Source organism: Engystomops pustulosus, chromosome 9 (genome assembly GCF_040894005.1).
Source record: "Engystomops pustulosus chromosome 9, aEngPut4.maternal, whole genome shotgun sequence".
Classification (NCBI taxonomy): Eukaryota; Metazoa; Chordata; class Amphibia; order Anura; family Leptodactylidae; genus Engystomops; species Engystomops pustulosus.
This window is the reverse complement of record NC_092419.1, coordinates 108349027-108374956: the sequence shown is the minus strand read 5'-3', so window position 1 is coordinate 108374956 and position 25930 is coordinate 108349027. Positions and strand designations below refer to the sequence as shown.

The window sequence follows — 25930 nt, the reverse complement described above, 5'->3', positions numbered from 1 at the left end:
CTGACTGCTGAGATGTGTATATAATCCTATCATGTGTGATACTGTCTGCTGAGCTGTGTATCTAATCCTATCCTGTGTGATACAGCCTGCTGAGCTGTGTATCTAATCCTATCCTGTGTGATACTGTCTGCTGAGCTGTGTATCTAATCCTATCATGTGTGATACTGACTGCTGAGCTGTGTATCTAATCCTATCATGTGTGATACTGTCTGCTGTGTATCTTATCCTATCCTGTGTGATACTGACTGCTGAGCTGTGTATCTAATCTTATCATGTGTGATACTGACTGCTGAGCTGTGTATCTAATCCTCTCCTGTGTGATACTGTCAGCTGAGCTGTGTATCTAATCCTATCCTGTGTGATACTGTCTGCTGAGCTGTGTATCTAATCCTATCATGTGTGATACTGCCTGCTGAGCTGTGTATCTAGTCCTATCCTGTGTGATACTGTCTGCTGAGCTGTGTATCTAATCCCATCCTGTGTGATACTGCCTGCTGAGCTGTGTATCTAATCCCATCATGTGTGATACTGTCTGCTGAGCTGTGTATCTAATCCTATCCTGTGTGATACTGTCTGCTGAGATGTGTATCTAATCCTATCCTGTGTGATACTGTCTGCTGAGCTCTGTATCTAATCCTATCATGTGTGATACTGTCTGCTGAGCTATGTATCTAATCTCATCCTGTGTGATACTGACTGCTGTGTATCTAATCCTATGTGTAATACTGTCTGCTGAGATGGGGGTCCAATCATGTGTGATACTGCCTGCTGTGTATCTAATCCTATCATGTGTGATACTGTCTGCTGTGTATCTTATCCTATCCTGTGTGATACTGACTGCTGAGCTGTGTATCTAATCTTATCATGTGTGATACTGACTGCTGAGCTGTGTATCTAATCCTCTCCTGTGTGATACTGTCTGCTGAGCTGTGTGTCTAATCCTATCATGTGTGATACAGCTGAGCTGTGTATCTAATCCTATCCTGTGTGATACTGTCTGCTGAGCTGTGTATCTAATCCCATCATGTGTGATACTGTCCGCTGAGCTGTGTATCTAATCCCATCATGTGTGATACTGTCCGCTGAGCTGTGTATCTAATCCCATCATGTGTGATACTGTCTGCTGAGCTGTGTATCTAATCCTATCCTGTGTGATACTGTCTGCTGAGCTGTGTATCTAATCCTATCCTGTGTGATACTGTCTGCTGAGCTGTGTATCTAATCCTATCATGTGTGATACTGACTGCTGAGCTGTGTATCTAATCCTATCCTGTGTGATACTGTCTGCTGAGCTGTGTATCTAATCCTATCCTGTGTAATACTGTCCGCTGAGCTATGTATCTAATCCTATCCTGTGTGATACTGACTGCTGAGCTGTGTATCTAATCCTATCCTGTGTGATACTGCCTGCTGAGCTGTGTATCTAATCCTATCCTGTGTGATACTGCCTGCTGAGCTGTGTATCTAATCCTATCCTGTGTGATACAGTCTGCTGAGCTGTGTATCTAATCCCTATCCTGTGAGATACTGTCCGCTGAGCTGTGTATCTAATCCCATCATGTGTGATACTGTCTGCTGAGAAATGTATCTAATCCCATCATGTGTGATACTGGCTGCTGAACTGTGTATCTAATCCTACCATATGTGATACTGCCTGCTCAGAGAGTGTATCTAAGCTGATCTCGTTTGCTAGAGTCTCTGAGCATTATGCGCACTACTACGTGTACCTTGCCTGCAGAGTGGATATCCCCCGGCTTCCAGATGACGTTTTCTATGATGTGACCCGTGCAGGGATCTGAGGAGAGAAATCTGATTTTAATAGAGGTGTAAATACCATTAGTCAGAGCTGCGTTACCTATAGAACAAGGGTGGAGCCATGTATACATACAGCACACACATGTTTCTTGTACCAGGTGGGGTCGGCTCTGTGGATCCAGTTAAAGCTCCAGTTTTATCGTGTTTTACACGACTCCCTTCTGTATGAGCCCTTATCTCCGTTACAAGCCGATAGGTCTCTTCATGGTGACATTTTCACAGCTCCACCTTGGGGGTCACCATTCTGGCCTTCACTCTGGGTAAAGTTTATCCATTGTCTTGCTGATTGTGACTTCACCACCATCTTCGGTCCTGCAGAAAAATGAGATAACGCTCTGGGTGGAGTTTACTAAATTCTTATATAAAGTTGTTCCATCCACGATGAAAGATCACCGAGATCAGAAATCATCAGGAGCCATGTGGATCGCGCTGCTGACCCTGGCACTGGCAGTGCTGGCCCAGGCCGAGGAACTAGGTAAGAGAACCAGCAGTCATTTCTCCATCAGCTGCAGCATGTGGAGATACTTTATTTTCATTCTGTCTATTATATGGCGGTATTATGCACAGCCGCTTTCATCTGCAGCCACTGCTTCATTCTAACTCTTCCTAGCTATGGACTCCAGACAAGGCCATCATTAAGGGTCCCCAGTCCAGGCCATCAGGGGGGTCCCCAATTGTGGCTGTTAGTGGAGATCCCCAGTCCAGGTCATCAGTGGGGGTCCCCAATTGAGGCCATTAATGGGGGTTCCCAATTGTGGCTGTTAGTGGAGGTCCCCAGTCCAGGTCATCAGTGGGGGTCCCCAGTCCAGGCCATTAGTGGAGGTCCCCAGTCCAGGCCATCATTGGGGGGTCCCTAATTTAAGTCATAATTTGGGTGTCCCCAGTCCAGGCCATCAGTGGTGGTCCCCAATTGAGGCCTTTAGTGGAGGTCCCCAGTCTAGGTCATAATTGGGGGTTCCCAGTCCAGGCCATCAGTGGGGGTCCCAAATTGTGGCTGTTAGTGGAGGTCCCCAGTCCAGGCCATCATTGGGGGGTCCCTAATCTAGGTCATAATTGGGGCTCCCCAGTCCAGGCCATCAATGGGGGTTCCCAATTCTGGCCGTTAGTGGAGGTCCGCAGTCCAGGCCATCAGTGGGGGTTCCCAATTCTGGCCATTAGTGGGGATCACAGTGATTAGACTCCTTCTGTAGAACAGTAAGTAATAAATTACCCTTCAGCTCTAGTTATATTGTAAGCATTGGTTTAGCTGTACTCAGATGAAAAAGTTTTGTACCAGTTATTTATTTAATTTAAAAGAGTTCATTTTGGTGCACATTGCCTGCACCCTCTAGACACATCCTTCTGCTTTCATACAGCACGTGCGGGGATGGAGATATGTCCATATAGACAGCTATGGCGCCCGGCGTACCATGTACCATGAACCTGGCGTACCATACCCCTCCTCCTCTCCAGCACTACAGCCGGGGGCGACCATACAGCTGTGTCACAGCAGCCTCAGATGGGTACACTAGGGAGTGAGCTGATTTATCAGTCCCATGTAGAATTGCTGAACTGAACCCTTCATGTCAGTGTAGTATTTCTATGTTCTAGTTAGTAGAGCCCAAGGACTTTTAGTGATAACTGCACATTTATACCGCACAACTGCATGCACCACGTATGCAACCCGTATTTTATATGTTTCCATATAAAATACTGGAGAAAATAGGACATGCTCTAAATCCATTAGAATGGATGGCCCTATTGCCCACTGTAATGAATGGGCTACACGTAAATACGTCCGTTTTCATACGGTCGTGTGCGAGACCTTTTTCAGAGCCTTACAATATTCTCTGTACAACTAGTCTCTTTTCACTTTGAATGACATAAGATATTAGATACGTTTTTAAACCACTTTCATGATTAAATAACAAAAAAGTTCTGCAACTTTTACATTTTATCATGTATATTTTACATTTTACCATGTTCAAAATTCAACCTAACCTATAAATACATGCCCCTTACAATAGTATCAAGTGTAGAAATCCTGAAATCCAGTATACAGCTCTTCAGACTTAACTAGGATAAATACTAAGCCACAAATGAAGCTATCCATAAGCCCCATATACCAAGTAGATACCAAAACAGCATCCAAAGAGTTGGGCTGTTATGTGCTGGACAATAAAGCCTAGTACTACTTATCCAATACAAATATACATGGTAAAAAACAAAACATATATATATATATATACACACCAGAGGCTTCCATAGAAAGCTAAGCACCTGGCAAATCAATACATACACACATATTATATAAGAGGCCTCCATAAGTGCTATGCATTGGAAAACTCCCCCACAGAAGCAGAAAGTGAATTGTAAAAAGTACCTTACTAGTGATGGGTCAAGATGGGATTTCTGCCTATGCAGGTAAACTTGTAAAGGTAAAGTTGCTGATTTTGTTTTGTACAAGATGAAGTTGTTTCCTACTGGTTGTTGTCAGTGATATGGGACAGATATTCAGTTTGCAGAGATGCACAAACTGCAGTGGTCTTGCTAATCCTGATGTGTGAGGAGTACATAACACTCCACCGTTCTTCCTTCTTACAGAGGTTCGTGCAGAGGTTGGAAAATGCTGTGACACCCCCCCAGAATACCATGGTGAGTAACACAAAGCTACCCGTCGATGCTACTGTACACAGCAGCTCATAGGAGATATATATACGGGTGTACCAAAACTCTGGAATTAGAATTAGAAATATTCTACAATTTTCTAAATGGATTTCCTAATTTTCTGCTTGTTATCAGGTAATAGGACCATGGCTCATAGGTTTGTGGATTAGGATTTTGACATGGGAATCCTCATTAAATTGGTTAACATTCTGGATACAAGACTTGAATGCTGAGCACAGATCTGTGTGGACTCTGCTGCCCACAGAGAGAAATGAGTGCAGGAGGCTGGGTAGCGATGAGTACATCAGACAAGTACTGACCGCTTCCGGATATCTTCTGCTCTTCCCTGGATGCTGGTTGTATGTGCCGGTGTTAGGACCTGGGGCAGTATGGTGCCCGGAGCAAAAGGGGAATGGTGAGTGCATCTCACTGTTCAGTACTCGCCACTTGGCTCCTCTCCCGCTGCAGGCGCTGAACTAACGCCAGCACAAACACACAGCATCAGAAGCCAGGGCAGAGCACCAGGAAGGAGCCTGGAGAGGTGAGGGTTTTTTTTGTTTAACCCGGGTATACGTATTATACGTCTGATGGTCTCTGGATACTAGTAATGTACTAAAGTTTAGCCCCAGGATGCAGTGATCAACTGCAACTGTAGCTTTATTGTTCATCCTTGGCCCAAACAATTGTTTGTCTGGCGTTCCACTTATTAAATATATCTATTCCTACTTACTTAGAAATTCATCTTAATAATAAACCTACCTTGTACATAACCCAGCGAATGCCTGTATTTGGTTTCTGGGGTGACTTTTGAGCTGTACTGTAGTTGTTTGGGGCAGCCAGGGTGCTCGTCAATGCTTCCGCTTGAAGTTGGGCAGTATAACAACGCAGCCTCCATGATCTGTACAGCGCTGCAGAATATAATAGCGTTATAGAAATAAAAATTTCATTATAATTCTTTGGTCTAGAAAGTGTGGGTTATAACAGAGTACATTCTGCAAAATGGCCACATGATGGCGCTAAATTTGACTACTGTACATATCTTTCATTGGAGAAGAAATTGTCTTAAGTAATTTGCAAGAATAAGATCCTTATTGTGATTATTAACACATGGATTTTGCTGTTGTTTGTTGTGATATTTTCCTAGAACGTACTGAAAAAACAAGCAGCAAAAGAGGCATAAAAATAAAGACCCATTTCTACTCCAGGAATTGTAGTCAATAAAAGTATTTAAAATTGCTTTTATGCAGATGTATAGATCAGAAAACAATTGTAGCACAGTAGTGGCATACTACAGCTGCAGGTCAGGAGGAACCAACAAAAGAGGCAAAAACATCTAGATGTAAAGTCTACACAGTAAAGCCAAAGTCACAATAATAAATCTGACTCCTCAGCTCCATCTTAAAATGTTCACAAGGAGGGTGTGAGGCATATAGAAAGGCATGATGATCACTTTTTTGTTTGTCTCATCAGGTGCCAAAGACTGCAAGGAACTGCTGGAAAGAGGGGCGCATATCAGTGACTGGTACACCATATACCCCGATGGAAAACCAATGAAAGTGTATTGTGACATGCACACTGATGGAGGTGGATGGATTGTAAGTCATGGGCTACACTCATGGGGGATGTACTTTATCGAAGAAAATGTTGAAGCGGCACTCACCAGATTCGTGCAGAAGTTTATTAGAACCAACAGAGTGATGACATGGACAGAAATGCAGACCGCGGCAAGCGACGGGCCGTTTCGCGCCTTTGTGGCGCTTTCTCAAGTAGGCTTGTGTGGCGCTTTCTCAAGTAGGCTTTCTCAAGTAGGCGCCACACAGGCGCGAAATGGCCCGTCGCTTGCCGCAGTCTGCATTTCTGTCCATGTCATCACTCTGTTGGTTCTAATAAACTTCTGCACGAATCTGGTGAGTGCCGATTCAACATTTTCTTCGATAAAGTACTATTTCTTCTACGTTGTATCTGGAAGCTGAGCACCACCTAAGTGCAGCCCAGGACCCATATGGGAGAAGCACGCATGAAGGAGAATATCCTCAAGGGGTAGTGCAGGGTACTCACTCTATATACCGAACTCATGGGGGATGTGTCACTTGTGACTCAGGTTTAGGTAGTAGCTTGCAGCTTACTGCTGCAACATGCCAGCAGTAAGGAATATAGAAATAACAGGGGAGAGGGTGTCATTATATATATCAGCCTTCATGTGAGAACAGACTTGTCACGTGGAGAACGTTATCATAGGTCAACATTTACTAAGAGCAGTGCAGTGTGTACTACGTGCAGTGCCCTGTGTATTGTGCAGGGGGCGCCAGATTCAGGATTTCTGGCGCCCCCTACACTGCCCCGACAGAGTGCACCTATAACATGGGGCGCGCAACACATTTCTGTTGTACTTTCCATGTTAAATTGGTTCACGGTCCGATTGGACACTGGAACACCCATTTCACTGCAGTATAGTGCAGCTCTCAAACACTTCTTAAATACCTGTGCAAACAGTTTGCACCGAAAAGAATGTGAAAAGTCAGACAGAAAACTGGCACACGGAGCTTAGTAAATGTGGGCCATAATGTCTGCAGGGAAGAAATCACGTCTGATGCTGGAGAAAAAAAAATAAAGAAAAAAAATGTGAATTGTATACAAAGGCCACTTACAAATCCATATTGTTAGTGACATTGTAATCTTTATGTGATAATGTTTTGTATACATGAGAAACTATTACATTCAATAAAATCCAACGCGCCTGTGACCTTCACACTGACCTTTCCTCTTTCACTGACCTGACCTTTGTCTCTTCCAGGTGTTTCACAGACGTTGGGATGGATCCGTGGATTTCACCCGTAACTGGAAATCTTACAAAGAAGGGTTCGGAAGCCGCCATGAGTTCTGGCTGGGGAATGATAAGATATATAGATTGACTATACATGGTAATTGCACCTTCCTCTAGACCAGTGATGGCTAACCTTTTGGAGACAGAGTGCCCAAGCTACAACCAAAACCCACTTATATGTCGCAAAGTGCCAACATGACAATTTAAGCAGTAACTTATTGATCCCAACTGTATCACAGGTTTTAATCGTATTAGCGTCCTGGGTTCACCAATACAATAGAAAGATGATGGAGAAATTTGGATTGTAGCTTCCCTCCAGGGTGCCCTGAAGAGGAAGAATCAGGGGACCCAGAGCAGGAGCTCCAATGACAATCCATTGTAGCCCTGGCAGCCAAGGATATCACTTTAAAATGGCACTGAGCTTGGCACGTCCTGGGTTGTATTGTATCACAGGAGAAAGCCTTGAGTCCTAGATGGTAAACTCTGTGTGGGGTAAAGGCCTGGGTGCCCACAAAAAGGGCTCTGAGTGCCACCTCTGGCACGCGTGCCATAGGTTCGCCACCACTGCTCTAGACCTTATCATATCATTAAATAATATATACATAGAATTGTTACAAATGTGTGTATTCCACAGATAAGTGGGAGCTGCGTGTTGACCTCCATGATTCTGAAGCATTGAAGTATTTTGCTAAATACGCCTCCTTCAAGCTTCTGGGCGAGTGTGAGAAGTTTAAATTACTCCTGGGCCACTTCACTGGAGGAAACGCAGGTACAGAGTGTGGACCGGCACCAGCGTGGCCAGGCCCGGATCTATACAGATGGATCTGTGCAATGTGTATGGGCTTGTTTGCTCTGCTCCTGTACACATGACATTACTATTCCTTTAACATTACATATTTTACTGTGTTTTCTAGGGGACGCACTGGTGCAGCACAATAACATGAAGTTCACTACATTTGATGAAGACAATGATGAACATGGCACCGTCAACTGTGGAGTTCAGCATCGGGGCGGCTGGTGGTTCAAGTCTTGCGTCTCTGCCCACCTGAACGGGCTTTATATAAAGGGCGAGCACAAAGACTCCAACGTTGGCATCAACTGGTTCACTGCAAAGGGTGACCACTACTCCTTTGAGCACGCGGAAATGAAGATCAGGGTGACAGTATAAAATGATCGCACACAGGACGGCCTGCCAAAATCTACTCCATCTCCTTCATTGAAACCATTGATCCCCAGTCACTTCTCACAGCATCCAGGAATAACTCCAGACAGTGTTATGTATTGTCCCTGGAGATCTGTGTAATCATACCTCACACTGCTGTGCTCTCTGCAGCCATGTGTAATCATACCTCACACTGCTGTGCTCTCTGCAGCCATGTGTAATCATACCTCAAACTGCTGTGCTCTCTGCAGCCATGTGTAATCATACCTCACACTGCTGTGCTCTCTGCAGCCATGTGTAATCATACCTCACACTGCTGTGCTCTCTGTAGCCATGTGTAATCATACCTCACACTGCTGTGCTCTCTGCAGCCATGTGTAATCATACCTCACACTGCTGTGCTCTCTGCAGCCATGTGTAATCATACCTCAAACTGCTGTGCTCTCTGCAGCCATGTGTAATCATACCTCAAACTGCTGTGCTCTCTGCAGCCATGTGTAATTATACCTCACACGGCTGTGCTCTCTGCAGCCATGTGTAATCATACCTCACACGGCTGTGGTCTCTGCAGCCATGTGTAATCATACCTCACACGGCTGTGGTTTCTGCAGCCAGCGTCTCTCAAGACATGTGTAATCATACCTTACACTGCTGTGAAAATCCATCTAAACCTAGTTCTGCCAGCACAGCACCAGTATGCAGCTCTAAACCTCTGGACTTATCCAAAGTTTCCATTCACTGACAGCAAGTCAAGAGGTTTAAAAACTTGCATCACTTTTTATTACCCAATCAGTGTCCATAAAACCTTAGGCTGTCGAGCTGTTGGGAAACTACAAGTCCCAGCATGTCCTGAAAGCTTGCAGAGCACTTTCCCAAATCTTCCATCCCTGTGTACAGCCCCCCAGCTTTACCATTACTGCCTGAAAATTATAGTGTAGCTACTGTACAACCATCATTATTATGTATACAGACATGACCCTGGACCCCCAGAGCGCAGGCCAAATCCATGCAATGTGCCTTCTGGCTAAATAATCAGAATGTTAAATAAAATTACAGATTATTTCTTCATAGTTTTTATGTGTTTTATATTTTGAGAGCATTTAAAGGGGATGTTCACCTTGTTCAGTGGAAGGGAATTTGGGTGTCACCTATCTTGATGGAGCATCCCAGGCCATGACAGTAGTGACTGCTCCCTGTACACTGATGGGTGAAATACTGTGCTCCCATAGGGCCTTACAGTACCCAAATTATGCTACAAGTTGCCCATCTAGAGCCAAATGGTACCCAGAGAATCATCACACAAATAGCAGGAAAAATGTCAAAACTGAGGGACACGAAAAGGTTGTAGTTGCCACACTTATGGGTATCTAAAAAATTAGGTGAAATCTGATTGGTTACAATAAGCAACTACCTCCCTTGTACCATTTAGATTCACCATAATGATAAAATCTGCTCCAGGTATCATTAGTTCCCATACACACCAATAATGTACCCAGAGTCTCGCACCATGGATAGGAGGATAAGCAGCCCCTCGCTTCACATCCATCCACTCCGACAGATCGGTCCTTTGCACAGGCCTAGAGTCACACTGCCCCCTGCTGGAAGCACAAAACTAATGATCAAAATCCATGCACTTAATATTCCATAACAAAACATGTGATAGTGACGATTGGGTGAGAATATCTCCAGAACAGACAGTCTTGTGCAGTGTTCCTGATATTTAGTGACTTGTACCTACCAATTCTTGTGACTTTGTATAGTGTTGCGGGTTCCCAAGGCTCAATTAAAAGATGACTGGATGTCAGGATCAGTGGATCCTCTGGATCACCGCGGGAGGTGGTACTAGCAGACACCTGGGACCGGAGTCTAAGTGGCACCTGGTCTTCACCAGAGCCCACCGCAAAGTGGGATGGTCTTGCTGCGGCAGGATACCACCAGGTCGGTCCACAGGTGTGACTTGCCCGCGGTGGCAGCCGAAGTCGAGGTACAGGATCACTAGGCAGTCTCGTGGTAAGGTTCAGGGCAGGAGGCCAAGATGCAAGGTCAAGTCCAATCCGGGGTCAGCAACGGGAGGTCCAGGCAGATGGGAACGGGAACACAGGACTCAGGAGCAGGAACACAGGGTCGCAGGAATACTCAGGAATGTTGCAGGGAATCTTTCTCAATGGTGTAGGCACTCAAAGATCCGGCGAGGCAGGAAGGGAGGTGCCGGATTATAAGGAGATGCCAGCGCGCCAATGAGCGGTACGCTGGCCCTTTAAAATTCCAACAGCCGGCACGCACACGCCCTAGGAGACGGGGACACGCGCACACGACAGTCCGCTGGGGAGCAGGAGCCGGGACAGGCGAGTTTGTAGCGGCCAGAGTAGGGGCATACAGAGGAACATGGGTACGCCCGCAATTAGAGACAGGGATCGTGGGAGCACCCGTGACACTGGAGCATAAGTCTGATCTTGACAGAAGAGCAATTCGGTTTCCGTAAGTCCACCATGACAGCCCCACCTGGAGGTTGCTCCTACTCTGTAGGGACAGGTTTAAATTTAAATTTCCTTTCCTGACAACCCCTCATCAGTGTCTAACAAATCAAAACATTGAGAATATACATCCCATCACCATATTAACATCAAGAATCAGAGGAGGGAATAACCGGGGGCTGTTATGGTGGACTTATGGAAACCGAATTACCGGTGAGTGTAATTTTCATTTCCCGTTGCGTCCCCCATGATTGCCCCCCCCTGGAGATTTATCAGATTATGACTTAGGGAGGGATCGCCGCCTGGAGAATCTTCCTTCTGAAGGATAATTCATCCTGGGACACGTCTAGGCGGTAATGTCGAGCAAATGTCAAAGGACTTGACCAGGTGGATACTTGGCAAATTTGCTGAAGAGCGGCCCCTCTTCTCTCTGCCCAAGATGCTGCTGCTGCCCTAGCTGAGTGGTCTCTGACTGACTGTGGAGATGGAGGATTTGTCATAGTATAACAATCTGTGATGGTGTTTGATAACCACCTCGCCATTGACACTTTTGATGCTTTCATGTCTTTTTTTTTTCCTAATCTGTATAGGAAGGTTTGGGTCTTTACACCACTATCTAGTAACTTCAACATATTGCATGACGGCTGTCACAGTCACGGGTCCCCCTGCGACCCATATCCCGGGTTGCAGGCGTACCTGTGTGCCTTACTGTGTCCCCAGAGCCTGCCTGCTCGTTGACTCACCTCTGCCAGCTCCAGCGGCGGTCTCCTTGCTCCCCGCACTCCAGGGTGCACGTTGCCGTCACTTGGGACACACGCGCGCCAGCTCTGTAAGATTTAAAAGGCCAGCGATATTTGGGGCTGGTCGGCTGCCTGTCAAGATAAATTCCTGCCCCTTCTTGTGTCCCCTGCTGGATCTTTGTGCTTCTATGCCTAAGAGAAAGCCGTGTTCCCTGCCCTTTGCGATTATCCTGATTTCCAGTTGTGACCTCGATTCAGTTCCTGACCTACTGCTACATCCCCGACTCTGATCCTGTGCTGCCTGTCTCGACCTCCTCCCTGATCACGAGTTTGCCTTACGTTTCTGTGCTACACCTTGGCCGCCACCGCAGACAAAGTCGCGCCTGTGGAACGACCTAGTGGTACCACGCCGCAACAAGTCCAACCTGCTTTACCGCGGGCTCTGCTGAAAACCTGGTACCACTTAGTCTCCGCTCCCAGGTGTCGGCTTACGTCATCATCCGCAATGGTCCAGAGGATCCACTACCTCTGGAGACTGACTCTGGATCTTTATACATATAGATTGTTCCCCTCTTTCTCTACTATTTTTGGGGTCAGTACAAAAAGAGGATAGAACAATGTCCTGATTTCTATGACAGTCCGATACCACTTTTGGAAAAAATAATGGGTCATGTTTTAAAATTGATTCTATCTCCTAATATAGTAAGAAAAGGTTTTTTAGATGATAAAGCCTGAACTTCACCTATTCTGCGAGCAGATGTTATTGCTATCGTGCGACTTTCATTGTCAAGTGTTTAATGTCAATGGGCTGGAGGGGCTCAAACGGAGGTTTGGAGAGTCCATTTAATACCAAGGATAAGTCCCATGGAGGAATAATGGCTCTTATTGATGGTTTTAGCCAGTTACAGCCCCTGATGGATCCACGCTGCTATTGGTATGGCAACATCTGGATGATGGAGTGGTCCCTATGATAGTCGATTCTGTCTTTCCGGGTAGCAGTATGGGCTCTTCCGAAGACATGCTATTTACTGAGAACCACTGATAACCAACTCCTTTTGGGCCAATAAGGATTAGCCTGGTCTTTTCTTGGCAAAGTTTCTTGGAAGAATTGGAATTGTGGGAAAGGTATATAATAGGCTCCTGCCCTATTTCTGGGAGAGTGCATCCAGACCCAATGAATGATCCCCAGGGTTTAAAGAAAAACTTAACCTTCTTGTTCTTCAGGGGGGTCAAATAGTTCTATTTGAGGCCTTCCCTAGTTCGCTGTTATCTGAAAGAAAATTTCCTGGTTCAGATCCATTTGTGGGGTTGTTGCTTCGTATGTTTAGATTCCCTGTTGTCTGTTCCCTTTAAGTATATTGCTGACAGGGACAATACATTGGGGCACATTTACTAAGGGTCTGCACACCGCATTTATGTCGGGTTTCCCGACTATTTCCATTTTGCACAGCATTCAACTGGCGTTTTTGGCGCACTGGATCGGATTTTGGTGCAATCGCGGCCGACTTTCATGCGACGCAAATCGGGGGACAACCCGATTTGATTTGGACTAAGCGCAGGATTTAAAATTCAAATTGTGCCGCAAGACAATGCACTTACATGCACCGGGAAGAAGAAGGTGTACTCTGGGGACCTGAGCGGGGAAGACACACATCGGGCCCACAATCTTAGTGAATAGTGGTAGAGTTCATCCTTGTCCGACAACGCACAGCGGGGATCCCGCAGGGACCAGGTAAGTAAATGTGCCCCATTGTTTCCTGCCCAAAAAAAAAAAGTTCTTTGACAGATGGTTCTGATCCGGAGGCCTTGTACCCCCTGATGTTGTATTTATGCAACTGTTGCTCTGTTGTCAGACATTATTCGGACCCTGTTGATTGTATTACAGCTTTCAATTTGAAGATTTGCTTCTGCTATTTTGGACCCATTATTCCTGAATAATTTAGTTCCCTGGGACTTCTCCACATCCTGATAAACTGACATCTGTTCTTATCACCGGACTGGGGTCCCATAAAAACCCTCAGAGAAGGTTTTCTCTTCTACTCCACCAAGGCAGATCTATTTTTACATTGTGAGGAATCACTACTTTCAAGTCTAGCTGTAAGTGTTTTTGTCCCACACTGACAGGATCCAATTCTGGAGAGTTCTGCTCTGTACACTCACACTCTGTATACAGGACATTAGAGATCCCAGTCGTCTCATTGCTGAGTGAATCGTTCAGACCTTTTGTTTTGAGATAAGATTTTATCTGACGACTTATCTTCTCTATCCTTTTCCACTGCTCTCCCGAGTCCAGAGCGACTCCTAGGAATTTCTTCCACTGGCCTGGTCTGATTTTTGAGTATTCACAACACAACCTAAACCTGCTAGAGTCTGCATAGTTACATTCGGACTCTTTTCCAGTTCTGTTTTGGATTACGCTACTAGTAAGTCGTCTAGATAAGCTACTAGCTCTACCATCATTTTGGTAAATGTTTTGGGAACTGATGACATCTCAAAGGGCAGGGCTGGAAATTGAAAATGAACTCTCTGTCCTGATGGACTTTTGATTGCAAACCTGAGGAATCTCTGACTGTGTGAATAGGGATGTGATAGGGACGCATCCTTTAGGTCGATGGAACACATGAAGCTGCTTCCTCTTCCTATCAGGAGTTGCTGATTTTACAGATTCTATCCTGAACTTGCGGTACAGAATCCAGTAGTTCAATATTTTTGGATTTATGATTAACCGAAAAGACCCGTTAGTTTTTTTTCACAAGGAATAAAGGGGAGTAATATCCCTCTCCCTGGAAAGGAAGGCCACAAAGTTTATTCTTCAATTTAAAATCCCCTCCCCAGTGTCAACCCTAGAGCTCTACGTACTGAATTTGAGAGCGCAGTCTCCTTGGCTGGAAAGCTTATACTTTCCACGGAGGCGTCCACCAAAAAAGCCAAGACTGATTTTAATAGAAGAAGGGACTGAAGGATGGGGTCTTCTCTTTAAGGTGAGTCTCCAGTTGGCCTATCCAGAAGTATAGTGTGCGGCCTACTGAGGTGGCTGTCAGATTTGAGGACTCCCAAGCTAAGGGAGGGTAAACTGCAGAAATTGACTGCTGAACAGACTTTTGTACAGTCAATCACAGATTTTAAATCTTCCATTAATGTGGGTTTCTACCCCTCCGAACTACATCCACCGTGCAAGTGGCACATAATTTTTTATATTGATCCGGTAATTTAGTATTACACATGTAACAGCATTTTAATTTTTTAACTACTTTAGAAGGCCGTTCATCCTTCTTTTTCTCTTTTTTTCTTCTCCTTGGCGCAGCCTCAGTGTTGGAGCCTCAGTGGCGCAGCCTCAGTAGCGCAGCCTCACTACTGCAGCCTCAGTGGTGGAGCCTCAGTGGTGGAGCCTCAGTGGCGCAGCCTCAGTAGCGCAGCCTCACTACTGCAGCCTCAGTGGTGGAGCCTCAGTGGTGGAGCCTCAGTGGCGCAGCCTCAGTAGCGCAGCCTCACTACTGCAGCCTCAGTGGTGGAGCCTCAGTAGCGCAGCCTCACTACTGCAGCCTCAGTGGTGGAGCCTCAGTGGCGGAGCCTCAGTGTTGGGGCCTCGGTGGTGGAGCCTCGGTGGCGCAGCCTAAGGGGCGCAGCCTCAGTGTTGGGGCCTCAGTGCCGCAGCCTCAATGTCGCGGCCTCAGTGTTGGGACCTCAGTGTTGCAGCCTCAGTGTCGGAGCCTCAAAGTCGGGGCATCAGTGTTGGGGCTTCAATGGCTTCAGGCCGTTACTACCTCAGTGTCGGAGCCTGAGTGGTGCAGTCTCCTTGGCGCAGCCTCAGTGGATTCAGGCCGTTACTACCTCAGTGGTGCAGCCTCAGTGGCGCAGTCTCCTTGGCGCAGCCTCAGTGTTGGGGCCTCAGTGCCGCAGCCTCAATGTCGCGGCCTCAGTGTTGGGACCTCAGCGTTGCAGCCTCAGTGTCGGGGCATCAGTGTTGGGGCTTCAATGGCTTCAGGCCGTTACTACCTCAGTGTCGGAGCCTCAGTGTCGGGGCCTCAATGGCTTCAGGCCGTTACAACCTCAGTGTTGGAGCCTGAGTGGTGCAGTCTCCTTGGCGCAGCCTCAGTGGTGCAGCCTCAGTGGTGGAGCCTCAGTGGTGGAGCCTCAGTGGCTTCAGGCCGTTACTACCTCAGTGGTGCAGCCTCAGTGGCGCAGTCTCCTTGGCGCAGCCTCAGTGGCTTCAGGCTGTTATTACCTCAGATCGCATTGCAGTCCAGAAGTGATATAATAATGTGCGGGTTTTCACCATTTGGTGACAGGATTCCCTCACATTTTTCTACCCATTTAATAAGATTTCTGTGCTGAGGCCTGTTACATAATCCTATTACTCTCTTATGCCGTGTACATGAGTTGCTGACTCTATATATTATAACCTGGGAATAATATCTGAGGTTTTCTGGATATTTTCTATCACGTTCACACGAATCGTCTCCCCGGTATCTTCTCCTCAGTCTGCGCGCGCTGTAAAGCGAGAGGACAGTGCGCATGCGCCCCAAATCGGAGCGGCTTCGCTTGTGACGTGTTCTGACCCCGCCGGGCGCCGTAGCAGCTGCATAGACTCCGCCCACTGATGCTCCCGGGAGGAGGAAGGAATATGGCGGCGCTGCAGTTGTGGCTGGGAGCGAGATGGAAAGAGTAAGGCAGCGCTGCTGAGGGGGATGCGGGAGATTGGGGGGTGCCGGATAATGGGGTGTCCGGAGCGGAGGCTTTGGGGTTACAGGTATCATGTTAGGAGACTATACCATCTGCAGATATACGGGGGGAGGCAGGAGGGGACATCACAGACAGCTGTCACTTACACGTCACCTCCCCTCTATATATGTCCATATACCTATCCCGCCATATACATACATGTTCTCATTCATAGCAGATGTAATTATGTGTTATCCACCCACCATACATGTCCTCATACATCATACACCCCCCCCCCCCGCTACATACATGTCCTCATACATCATACACCCCCCCCCCCCGCTACATACATGTCCTCATACATCATACACCCCCCCCCCCCCCGCTACATACATGTCCTCATACATCATACACCCCCCCCCCACTACATACATGTCCTCATACATCATACACCCCCGCTACATACATGTCCTCATACATCATACACCCCCCCTCCGCTACATACATGTCCTCATACATCATACACCCCCCCGCTACATACATGTCCTCATACATCATACACCCCCCCCCCGCTACATACATGTCCTCATACATCATACACCCCCCCCCGCTACATACATGTCCTCATACATCATACACCCCCCCCCACTACATACATGTCCTCATACATCATACACCCCCCCCCACTACATACATGTCCTCATACATCATACACCCCCCCCCACTACATACATGTCCTCATACATCATACACCCCCCCCACTACATACATGTCCTCATACATCATACACCCCCCACGGCTACATACATGTCCTCATACATCATACACCCCCCACGGCTACATACATGTCCTCATACATCATACACCCCCCACGGCTACATACATGTCCTCATACATCATACACCCCCCACGGCTACATACATGTCCTCATACATCATACACCCCCCCCCCCCGGCTACATACATGTCCTCATACATCATACACCCCCCCCCCCCCCGGCTACATACATGTCCTCATACATCATACACCCCCCCGCTACATACATGTCCTCATACATCATACACCCCCCCACTACATACATGTCCTCATACATCATACACCCCCCCCTCCGCTACATACATGTCCTCATACATCATACACCCCCCCGCTACATACATGTCCTCATACATCATACACCCCCCCCGCTACATACATGTCCTCATACATCATACACCCCCCCCCGCTACATACATGTCCTCATACATCACCCCCCCCCCCCGCTACATACATGTCCTCATACATCATACCCCCCCCCCCGCTACATACATGTCCTCATACATCATACACCCCCCCACTACATACATGTCCTCATACATCATACACCCCCCCACTACATACATGTCCTCATACATCATACACCCCCCCACTACATACATGTCCTCATACATCATACACCCCCCCACTACATACATGTCCTCATACATCATACACCCCCCCCCCACTACATACATGTCCTCATACATCATACACCCCCCCCCCACTACATACATGTCCTCATACATCATACACCCCCCCCCCCACTACATACATGTCCTCATACATCATACACCCCCCCCCACTACATACATGTCCTCATACATCATACACCCCCCCCCCCCGGCTACATACATGTCCTCATACATCATACACCCCCCCCCCCCGGCTACATACATGTCCTCATACATCATACACCCCCCCCCCCCCGCTACATACATGTCCTCATACATCATACACCCCCCCCCCCCCCCCGCTACATACATGTCCTCATACATCATACACCCCCCCGCTACATACATGTCCTCATACATCATACACCCCCCCGCTACATACATGTCCTCATACATCATACACCCCCCCCCCCGGCTACATACATGTCCTCATACATCATACACCCCCCCCGCTACATACATGTCCTCATACATCATACACCCCCCCCCCGGCTACATACATGTCCTCATACATCATACACCTCCCCCCCCCCCCGCTACATACATGTCCTCGTACATCATACACCCCCCCCCCCACTACATACATGTCCTCGTACATCATACACCCCCCCGGCTACTTACATGTCCTCGTACATCATACACCCCCCCGGCTACTTACATGTCCTCGTACATCATACACCCCCCCCCCCACTACATACATGTCCTCGTACATCATACACCCCCCCCCCTGCTACATACATGTCCTCGTACATCATACACCCCCCCCCCCTGCTACATACATGTCCTCGTACATCATACACCCCCCCCCTGCTACATACATGTCCTCGTACATCATACACCCCCCCCTGCTACATACATGTCCTCGTACATCATACACCCCCCCCTGCTACATACATGTCCTCGTACATCATACACCCCCCCCTGCTACATACATGTCCTCGTACATCATACACCCCCCCTGCTACATACATGTCCTCGTACATCATGCACCCCCCCCCCCCGCTACATACATGTCCTCGTACATCATGCACCCCCCCCCCCCCCCGCTACATACATGTCCTCGTACATCATACACCCCCCCCCCCCCCCGCTACATACATGTCCTCATACATCATGCATGTCCTTTATATAGTGGTCTGTTGACAACAACCACAACTTCCATTATTTTGCTGGCTTCCCCTCTTTTCTATAACATCCATAGCAGCCAATCGCAGCTCTGCTTTCATTTCCAGGACTGCTCTGAAAGATTAAAACGCAAGCTGTGATTCGTTGCTCTGGGTAACATGACCATAACCCGTGTCACCCCCTTTCTCCTCAGTTACCTCAAATATTCATCACATACGTGAACCCTCAGACATCACTCGCCAAGACTCCTGAGCGGCAAAGTTGCCTAGTTCTGTGATATATATTAGATTATATTATAGGAGCTGGGGATGGATCCTGATGAGGCGCCTGGGAAAGCTGGGTGCCGGCCCTGTCAGTAGCTGTCGGTATAGTTGATGTGTCTGAGCCTGTTCCTCTCTTGCAGGAGCGCTGAGCCGGGTGTCAGCACAGACTGTCAGCTCCTGCGCCGGTCTCCTCTGTGCTGAGCGCTGGTGACATGGCGCCCCGCAGCTGGTGATGCCCCGTCGCTGCTTTATGCACTTATTTATTGAGGTGTTTTTATACTGAACGTTTCTGTATCGATTGGCCCTGACCGAGTCCAAGATGTTTTCGGCTCTGAAGAAGCTGGTGGGATCGGATGTGACGGCGCTGCGAGATAAGAATATTCCAGCCGGACTGCAGTCCATGAACCAGGCGCTGCAGAGGAGGTTCGCCAAGGGAGTGCAGTATAATAGTAAGTAATGGGGTCTCCATGGTGTCTCCTCCAAATACAGGCTCAACATATGTGTACTCAAAGCACCCTCCCAAAAAATACATTCATATTCATCACCCCCATGTCCCCGCGCCTCCCCGCACTACGTGCATGTCCCCTCCCCGCACCTCCTGCTCTGCTTGCATGTCCCCTCCCGCACCTTCTGCTCTGCATGCATGTCCCCTCCCCGCGCCTTCTGCTCTGCATGCATGTCCCCTCCCCGCACCTCCTGCTCTGCTTGCATGTCCCCTCCCCGCACCTCCTGCTCTGCATGCATGTCCCCTCCCCGCACCTTCTGCTCTGCATGCATGTCCCCTCCCCGCGCCTTCTGCTCTGCATGCATGTCCCCTCCCCGCGCCTTCTGCTCTGCATGCATGTCCCCTCCCCGCACCTCCTGCTCTGCTTGCATGTCCCCTCCCCGCACCTCCTGCTCTGCTTGCATGTCCCCTCCCCGCACCTCCTGCTCTGCTTGCATGTCCCCTCCCCGCACCTCCTGCTCTGCTTGCATGTCCCCTCCCCGCACCTCCTGCTCTGCTTGCATGTCTCCTCCCAGCGCCTCCTGCTCTGCATGCGTGTCCCCTCCCCGCGCCTCCTGCTCTGCTTGCGTGTCCCCTCCCCGCGCCTCCTGCTCTGCTTGCGTGTCCCCTCCCCGCGCCTCCTGCTCTGCTTGCGTGTCCCCTCCCCGCGCCTCCTGCTCTGCTTGCGTGTCCCCTCCCCGCGCCTCCTGCTCTGCTTGCGTGTCCCCTCCCCGCGCCTCCTGCTCTGCTTGCGTGTCCCCTCCCCGCGCCTCCTGCTCTGCTTGCGTGTCCCCTCCCCGCGCCTCCTGCTCTGCTTGCGTGTCCCCTCCCCGCGCCTCCTGCTCTGCTTGCGTGTCCCCTCCCCGCGCCTCCTGCTCTGCTTGCGTGTCCCCTCCCCGCGCCTCCTGCTCTGCTTGCGTGTCCCCTCCCCGCGCCTCCTGCTCTGCTTGCGTGTCCCCTCCCCGCGCCTCCTGCTCTGCTTGCGTGTCCCCTCCCCGCGCCTCCTGCTCTGCTTGCGTGTCCCCTCCCCGCGCCTCCTGCTCTGCTTGCGTGTCCCCTCCCCGCGCCTCCTGCTCTGCTTGCGTGTCCCCTCCCCGCGCCTCCTGCTCTGCTTGCGTGTCCCCTCCCCGCGCCTCCTGCTCTGCTTGCGTGTCCCCTCCCCGCGCCTCCTGCTCTGCTTGCGTGTCCCCTCCCCGCGCCTCCTGCTCTGCTTGCGTGTCCCCTCCCCGCGCCTCCTGCTCTGCTTGCGTGTCCCCTCCCCGCGCCTCCTGCTCTGCTTGCGTGTCCCCTCCCCGCGCCTCCTGCTCTGCTTGCGTGTCCCCTCCCCGCGCCTCCTGCTCTGCTTGCGTGTCCCCTCCCCGCGCCTCCTGCTCTGCTTGCGTGTCCCCTCCCCGCGCCTCCTGCTCTGCTTGCGTGTCCCCTCCCCGCGCCTCCTGCTCTGCTTGCGTGTCCCCTCCCCGCGCCTCCTGCTCTGCTTGCGTGTCCCCTCCCCGCGCCTCCTGCTCTGCTTGCGTGTCCCCTCCCCGCGCCTCCTGCTCTGCTTGCGTGTCCCCTCCCCGCGCCTCCTGCTCTGCTTGCGTGTCCCCTCCCCGCGCCTCCTGCTCTGCTTGCGTGTCCCCTCCCCGCGCCTCCTGCTCTGCTTGCGTGTCCCCTCCCCGCGCCTCCTGCTCTGCTTGCGTGTCCCCTCCCCGCGCCTCCTGCTCTGCTTGCGTGTCCCCTCCCCGCGCCTCCTGCTCTGCTTGCGTGTCCCCTCCCCGCGCCTCCTGCTCTGCATGCGTGTCCCCTCCCCGCGCCTCCTGCTCTGCATGCGTGTCCCCTCCCCGCGCCTTCCTGCTCTGCATGCGTGTCCCCTCCCCGCGCCTTCCTGCTCTGCATGCGTGTCCCCTCCCCGCGCCTTCCTGCTCTGCATGCGTGTCCCCTCCCCGCGCCTTCCTGCTCTGCATGCGTGTCCCCTCCCCGCGCCTTCTTGCTCTGCATGCGTGTCCCCTCCCCGCGCCTTCTTGCTCTGCATGCGTGTCCCCTCCCCGCGCCTTCTTGCTCTGCATGCGTGTCCCCTCCCCGCGCCTTCTTGCTCTGCATGCGTGTCCCCTCCCCGCGCCTTCTTGCTCTGCATGCGTGTCCCCTCCTCTGCATAAATGTTCTCATTCCCCTGCAAGCTCCAGAGCTGCCATGCACAGACATAATGTCTATAACAAACCACTGCTGCAGATAGGAATGTGGAGCGAACAGGCGGCACTAATCGTCAGGGACGTTCCCATGATCTACATGTGACTGCACGTCTTCTGTAATTCCAGTCACCGCACAGAGGTCTGTTCATAGGAAAAGAGGCTCAAAAGGGATCAGGCGGCAAATAGACTGCAACAAGGGCAGGGAGTTACCGGGCTCTGCTAACTTTCTGGGGTATTGAGAAAAATGCTGAACAGAATTGTGAGGAAATTTAGTATAAGAATTCATTGTAATGTGTGGCAGCAGTGCAGAGAATTGGGATGGGGAAGCCTCATCTGATATGCACCAAATGATCCTCGCCCATGAGAGCAAATATAGAAAGTGTACAGAGAGCGAGATTAAGAGAGGAAATCTCTGACCCTCGCGTATTCTAGCATGAAAGGAATGACGTGCGCTGCCGGATACACCCAGAATAAATACTGAAAGACACGAGGATACGGAGTGACTGTACTAGATCTACCGCCATCCCTTACACCCAGCCTGGTGTCCCTACACTACCGCCATCCCTTACACCCAGCCTGGTGTCCCTACACTACCGCCATCCCTTACACCCAGCCTGGTGTCCCTACACAACCGCCATCCCTTACACCCAGCCCGGTGTCACTACGCCACCGCCATCCCTTACACCCGGCCCGGTGTCACTACGCCACCGCCATCCCTTACACCCGGCCCGGTGTCACTACGCCACCGCCATCCCTTACACCCGGCCCGGTGTCACTACGCCACCGCCATCCCTTACACCCGGCCCGGTGTCACTACGCCTCCGCCATCCCTTACACCCGGCCCGGTGTCACTACGCCACCGCCATCCCTTACACCCGGCCCGGTGTCACTACGCCACCGCCATCCCTTACACCCGGCCCGGTGTCACTACGCCACCGCCATAGAGTTGAGCAGGATGTTATTGGGGGGCCATTTGCTTACACGTTCCTGTGAATAGTCATGGGGGCACTCCGGGGCTCTCCGGCAGCCAGTCCTCACTTACGTTGCGGCCGTAGCATCACCCGCCTAGCGCCCGGTCACATGCCCAGAGCTTCATAGAAGCCGCTGCAACAACTGGGACTTGTGCAAGTACAAACCGGAGCACCAGGAGGCGGGACTACAGAGGCTCAAGGGGCGGGGTGTAGCCTTTGCAAGTAATTAGCATAATAAGATAATATTTTTAATAAGGTGACGAATGCCGTTTAGGACTCGGGCAGGAGCAATCTACCAGCACATCTACTTCTATATGCAGATTCCTGATGGTAGATGTTCTTTTACCTGTTAATATTAGAGAATGTTAGATTTTTAAAATCCATAAGGAACTAAAAGGAATATTTTGTCTTTTACAATGATTGGTCAAGACATCAAAGAAATCTACAAGAAAACTGATTGCACTTTATTTTCTAGTGAAAATTGTTATCCGGGGGGACAGAAACACAGGGAAGACCACTCTCTGGCATCGGCTGCAGGGGAAGAAGTTTATGGAAGAATATCTTCCCACTCAGGAGATCCAGGTCACCAGCATACACTGGAACTACAAGAGTAAGAGGTCTCCTCATACACTGCATTATGTCTCCTAGTCACTAGAATATAACTGCTATAATACTGCCCCCTATATACAGGAATATAACTACTATAATACTGCCCCCTATGTACAGGGATATAACTACTATAATACTGCCCCCTATGTACAGGGATATAACTACTATAATACTGCCCCCTATGTACAGGAATATAACTACTATAATACTGCCCCCTATGTACAAGAATATAACTACTATAATACTGCCCCCTATGTACAAGAATATAACTACTATAATACTGCCCCCTATGTACAAGAATATAACTACTATAATACTGCCCCCTATGTACAAGAATATAACTACTATAATACTGCCCCCTATGTACAGGAATATAACTACTATAATACCGCCCCTTATGTACAGGAATATAACTACTATAATACCGCCCCCTATGTACAAGAATATAACTACTATAATACTGCCCCCTATGTACAAGAATATAACTACTATAATACTGCCCCCTATGTACAAGAATATAACTACTATAATACTGCCCCCTATGTACAAGAATATAACTACTATAATACTGCCCCCTATGTACAAGAATATAACTACTATAATACTGCCCCCTATGTACAAGAATATAACTACTATAATACTGCCCCCTATGTACAAGAATATAACTACTATAATACTGCCCCCTATGTACAAGAATATAACTACTATAATACTGCCCCCTATGTACAAGAATATAACTACTATAATACTGCCCACTATGTACAGGAATATAACTACTATAATACTGCCCCTATGTACAGGAATATAACTGCTATAATACTGCCCCCTATATACAGGAATAGAACTGCTATAATACTGCCCCCCTATATACAGGAATAGAACTGCTATAATACTGCCCCCCTATGTACAAGAATATAACTACTATAATACTGCCCCCTATGTACAGGAATAGAACTGCTATAATACTGCCCCCCTATGTACAAGAATATAACTGCTATAATACTGCCCCCTATATACAGGAATAGAACTGCTATAATACTGCCCCCCTATGTACAAGAATATAACTACTATAATACTGCCCCCTATGTACAAGAATATAACTACTATAATACTGCCCCCTATATACAGGAATAGAACTGCTATAATACTGCCCCCCTATGTACAAGAATATAACTACTATAATACTGCCCCCTATGTACAAGAATATGACTACTATAATACTGCCCCCTATGTACAGGAATATGACTACTATAATACTGCCCCCTATGTACAAGAATATAACTACTATAATACTGCCTCTTATGTACAAGAATATAACTACTATAATACTGCCCCCTATGTACAAGAATATAACTACTATAATACTGCCCCCTATGTACAAGAATATAACTACTATAATACTGCCCCCTATGTACAAGAATATAACTACTATAATACCGCCCCCTATGTACAGGAATATAACTACTATAATACCGCCCCCTATGTACAAGAATATAACTACTATAATACCGCCCCCTATGTACAAGAATATAACTACTATAATACCGCCCCCTATGTACAAGAATATAACTACTATAATACTGCCCCCTATGTACAAGAATATAACTACTATAATACTGCCCCCTATGTACAGGAATATAACTACTATAATACTGCCCCCTGTTGGGGGGGGGGAGTATTTCCCATGGTGCAGTGCTGTATCTGGGTGATAACATGTTATTGTGGATGCCCCGGTGTGTATTATATTGTGTGTCGGTTGTATATTTGTGATTGTTATTAGGTTACGGTATAACTTATGTTTCTTTCTGCAGCCACTGATGACATAGTGAAGGTGGAAGTTTGGGATGTGGTGGATAAGGGTGAGTTACATGTGGCGGCTTATATTAACCCTTAGAGCTATTGTGACAATTGCATAGGCTACAAAGGACCCTCTCCCTGAGAAATGCAGGGGGTATGTGTCTGATGGATGATGTGTCCCATCATTGTTTCTCTAACTAGATTTATATTCCAGGATTGTATCTTCCCCAGTGGGTGAGTCCTATCACTGCTGTGCTCTGTGTTCTGTGCTACTCCACATTCTCTTCCCTCAGTGCCTACTGAAGAACTGAACTAGGGGCTCGGTACAACGTTTTATCGAGAGAGCAGAACGGAGGGGCTATGAAGCAGCCGAGAGCTAATAGAACAGCAGTGTTAGGACACACCCCCAGTGCACTTTGAGAACCTACAATCCAGAATTATAAATCCATATATCACAGTCCTGCTGCTACTAACAACATACACATAGGTCTGATTACACATCTCTCCAGGGACAATACAGAACACTGGCTGCAGACAGCACAGAGCACAGCAGTGTGAGGTCTGAGTACACATCTCTCCAGGGACAATACATAACACTGGCTGCAGAGAGCACAGAGCACAGCAGTGTGAGGTATGATTACACATCTCTCCAGGGACAATACATAACACTGGCTGCAGAGAGCACAGAGCACAGCAGTGTGAGGTATGATTACACATCTCTCCA

General features: G+C 48.8%; 2 protein-coding genes and 1 long non-coding RNA gene across 4 annotated transcripts in view; 2 read left to right on the top strand and 1 right to left on the bottom strand.

The window, feature by feature from the left end:
* Nucleotides 1-1903: 1903 nt before the first annotated feature.
* Nucleotides 1904-16185, bottom strand: LOC140077910 (uncharacterized). Its single transcript, XR_011849850.1, has 4 exons — nucleotides 16065-16185; nucleotides 7241-7345; nucleotides 5221-5369; nucleotides 1904-2127 (listed from the first exon to the last, which is right to left on the bottom strand). It is a non-coding gene; the product is annotated as an uncharacterized lncRNA (long non-coding RNA).
* On the top strand, nucleotides 1923-8770 carry LOC140077909 (ficolin-2-like). The gene is made up of 6 exons (XM_072125518.1): nucleotides 1923-2290; nucleotides 4399-4449; nucleotides 5932-6056; nucleotides 7256-7382; nucleotides 7920-8054; nucleotides 8200-8770. The coding sequence occupies exons 1-6, from the start codon at nucleotides 2197-2199 to the stop codon at nucleotides 8451-8453; spliced, it is 786 nt and encodes a 261-aa protein (XP_071981619.1). The 5' UTR covers nucleotides 1923-2196; the 3' UTR covers nucleotides 8454-8770.
* The window catches only part of RABL6 (RAB, member RAS oncogene family like 6), a 22804-nt gene continuing 13053 nt past the window's right edge, over nucleotides 16180-25930 (top strand). For both annotated transcript variants that reach the window (XM_072125515.1, XM_072125513.1), the window contains exons 1-4: nucleotides 16180-16326; nucleotides 19318-19626; nucleotides 23276-23410; nucleotides 25221-25268. In XM_072125515.1, the coding sequence (XP_071981616.1) occupies nucleotides 19497-19626; nucleotides 23276-23410; nucleotides 25221-25268 (313 nt within the window). In that variant the 5' untranslated portion in view covers nucleotides 16180-16326; nucleotides 19318-19496. The remainder of the gene's footprint in view (nucleotides 16327-19317; nucleotides 19627-23275; nucleotides 23411-25220; nucleotides 25269-25930) is intronic.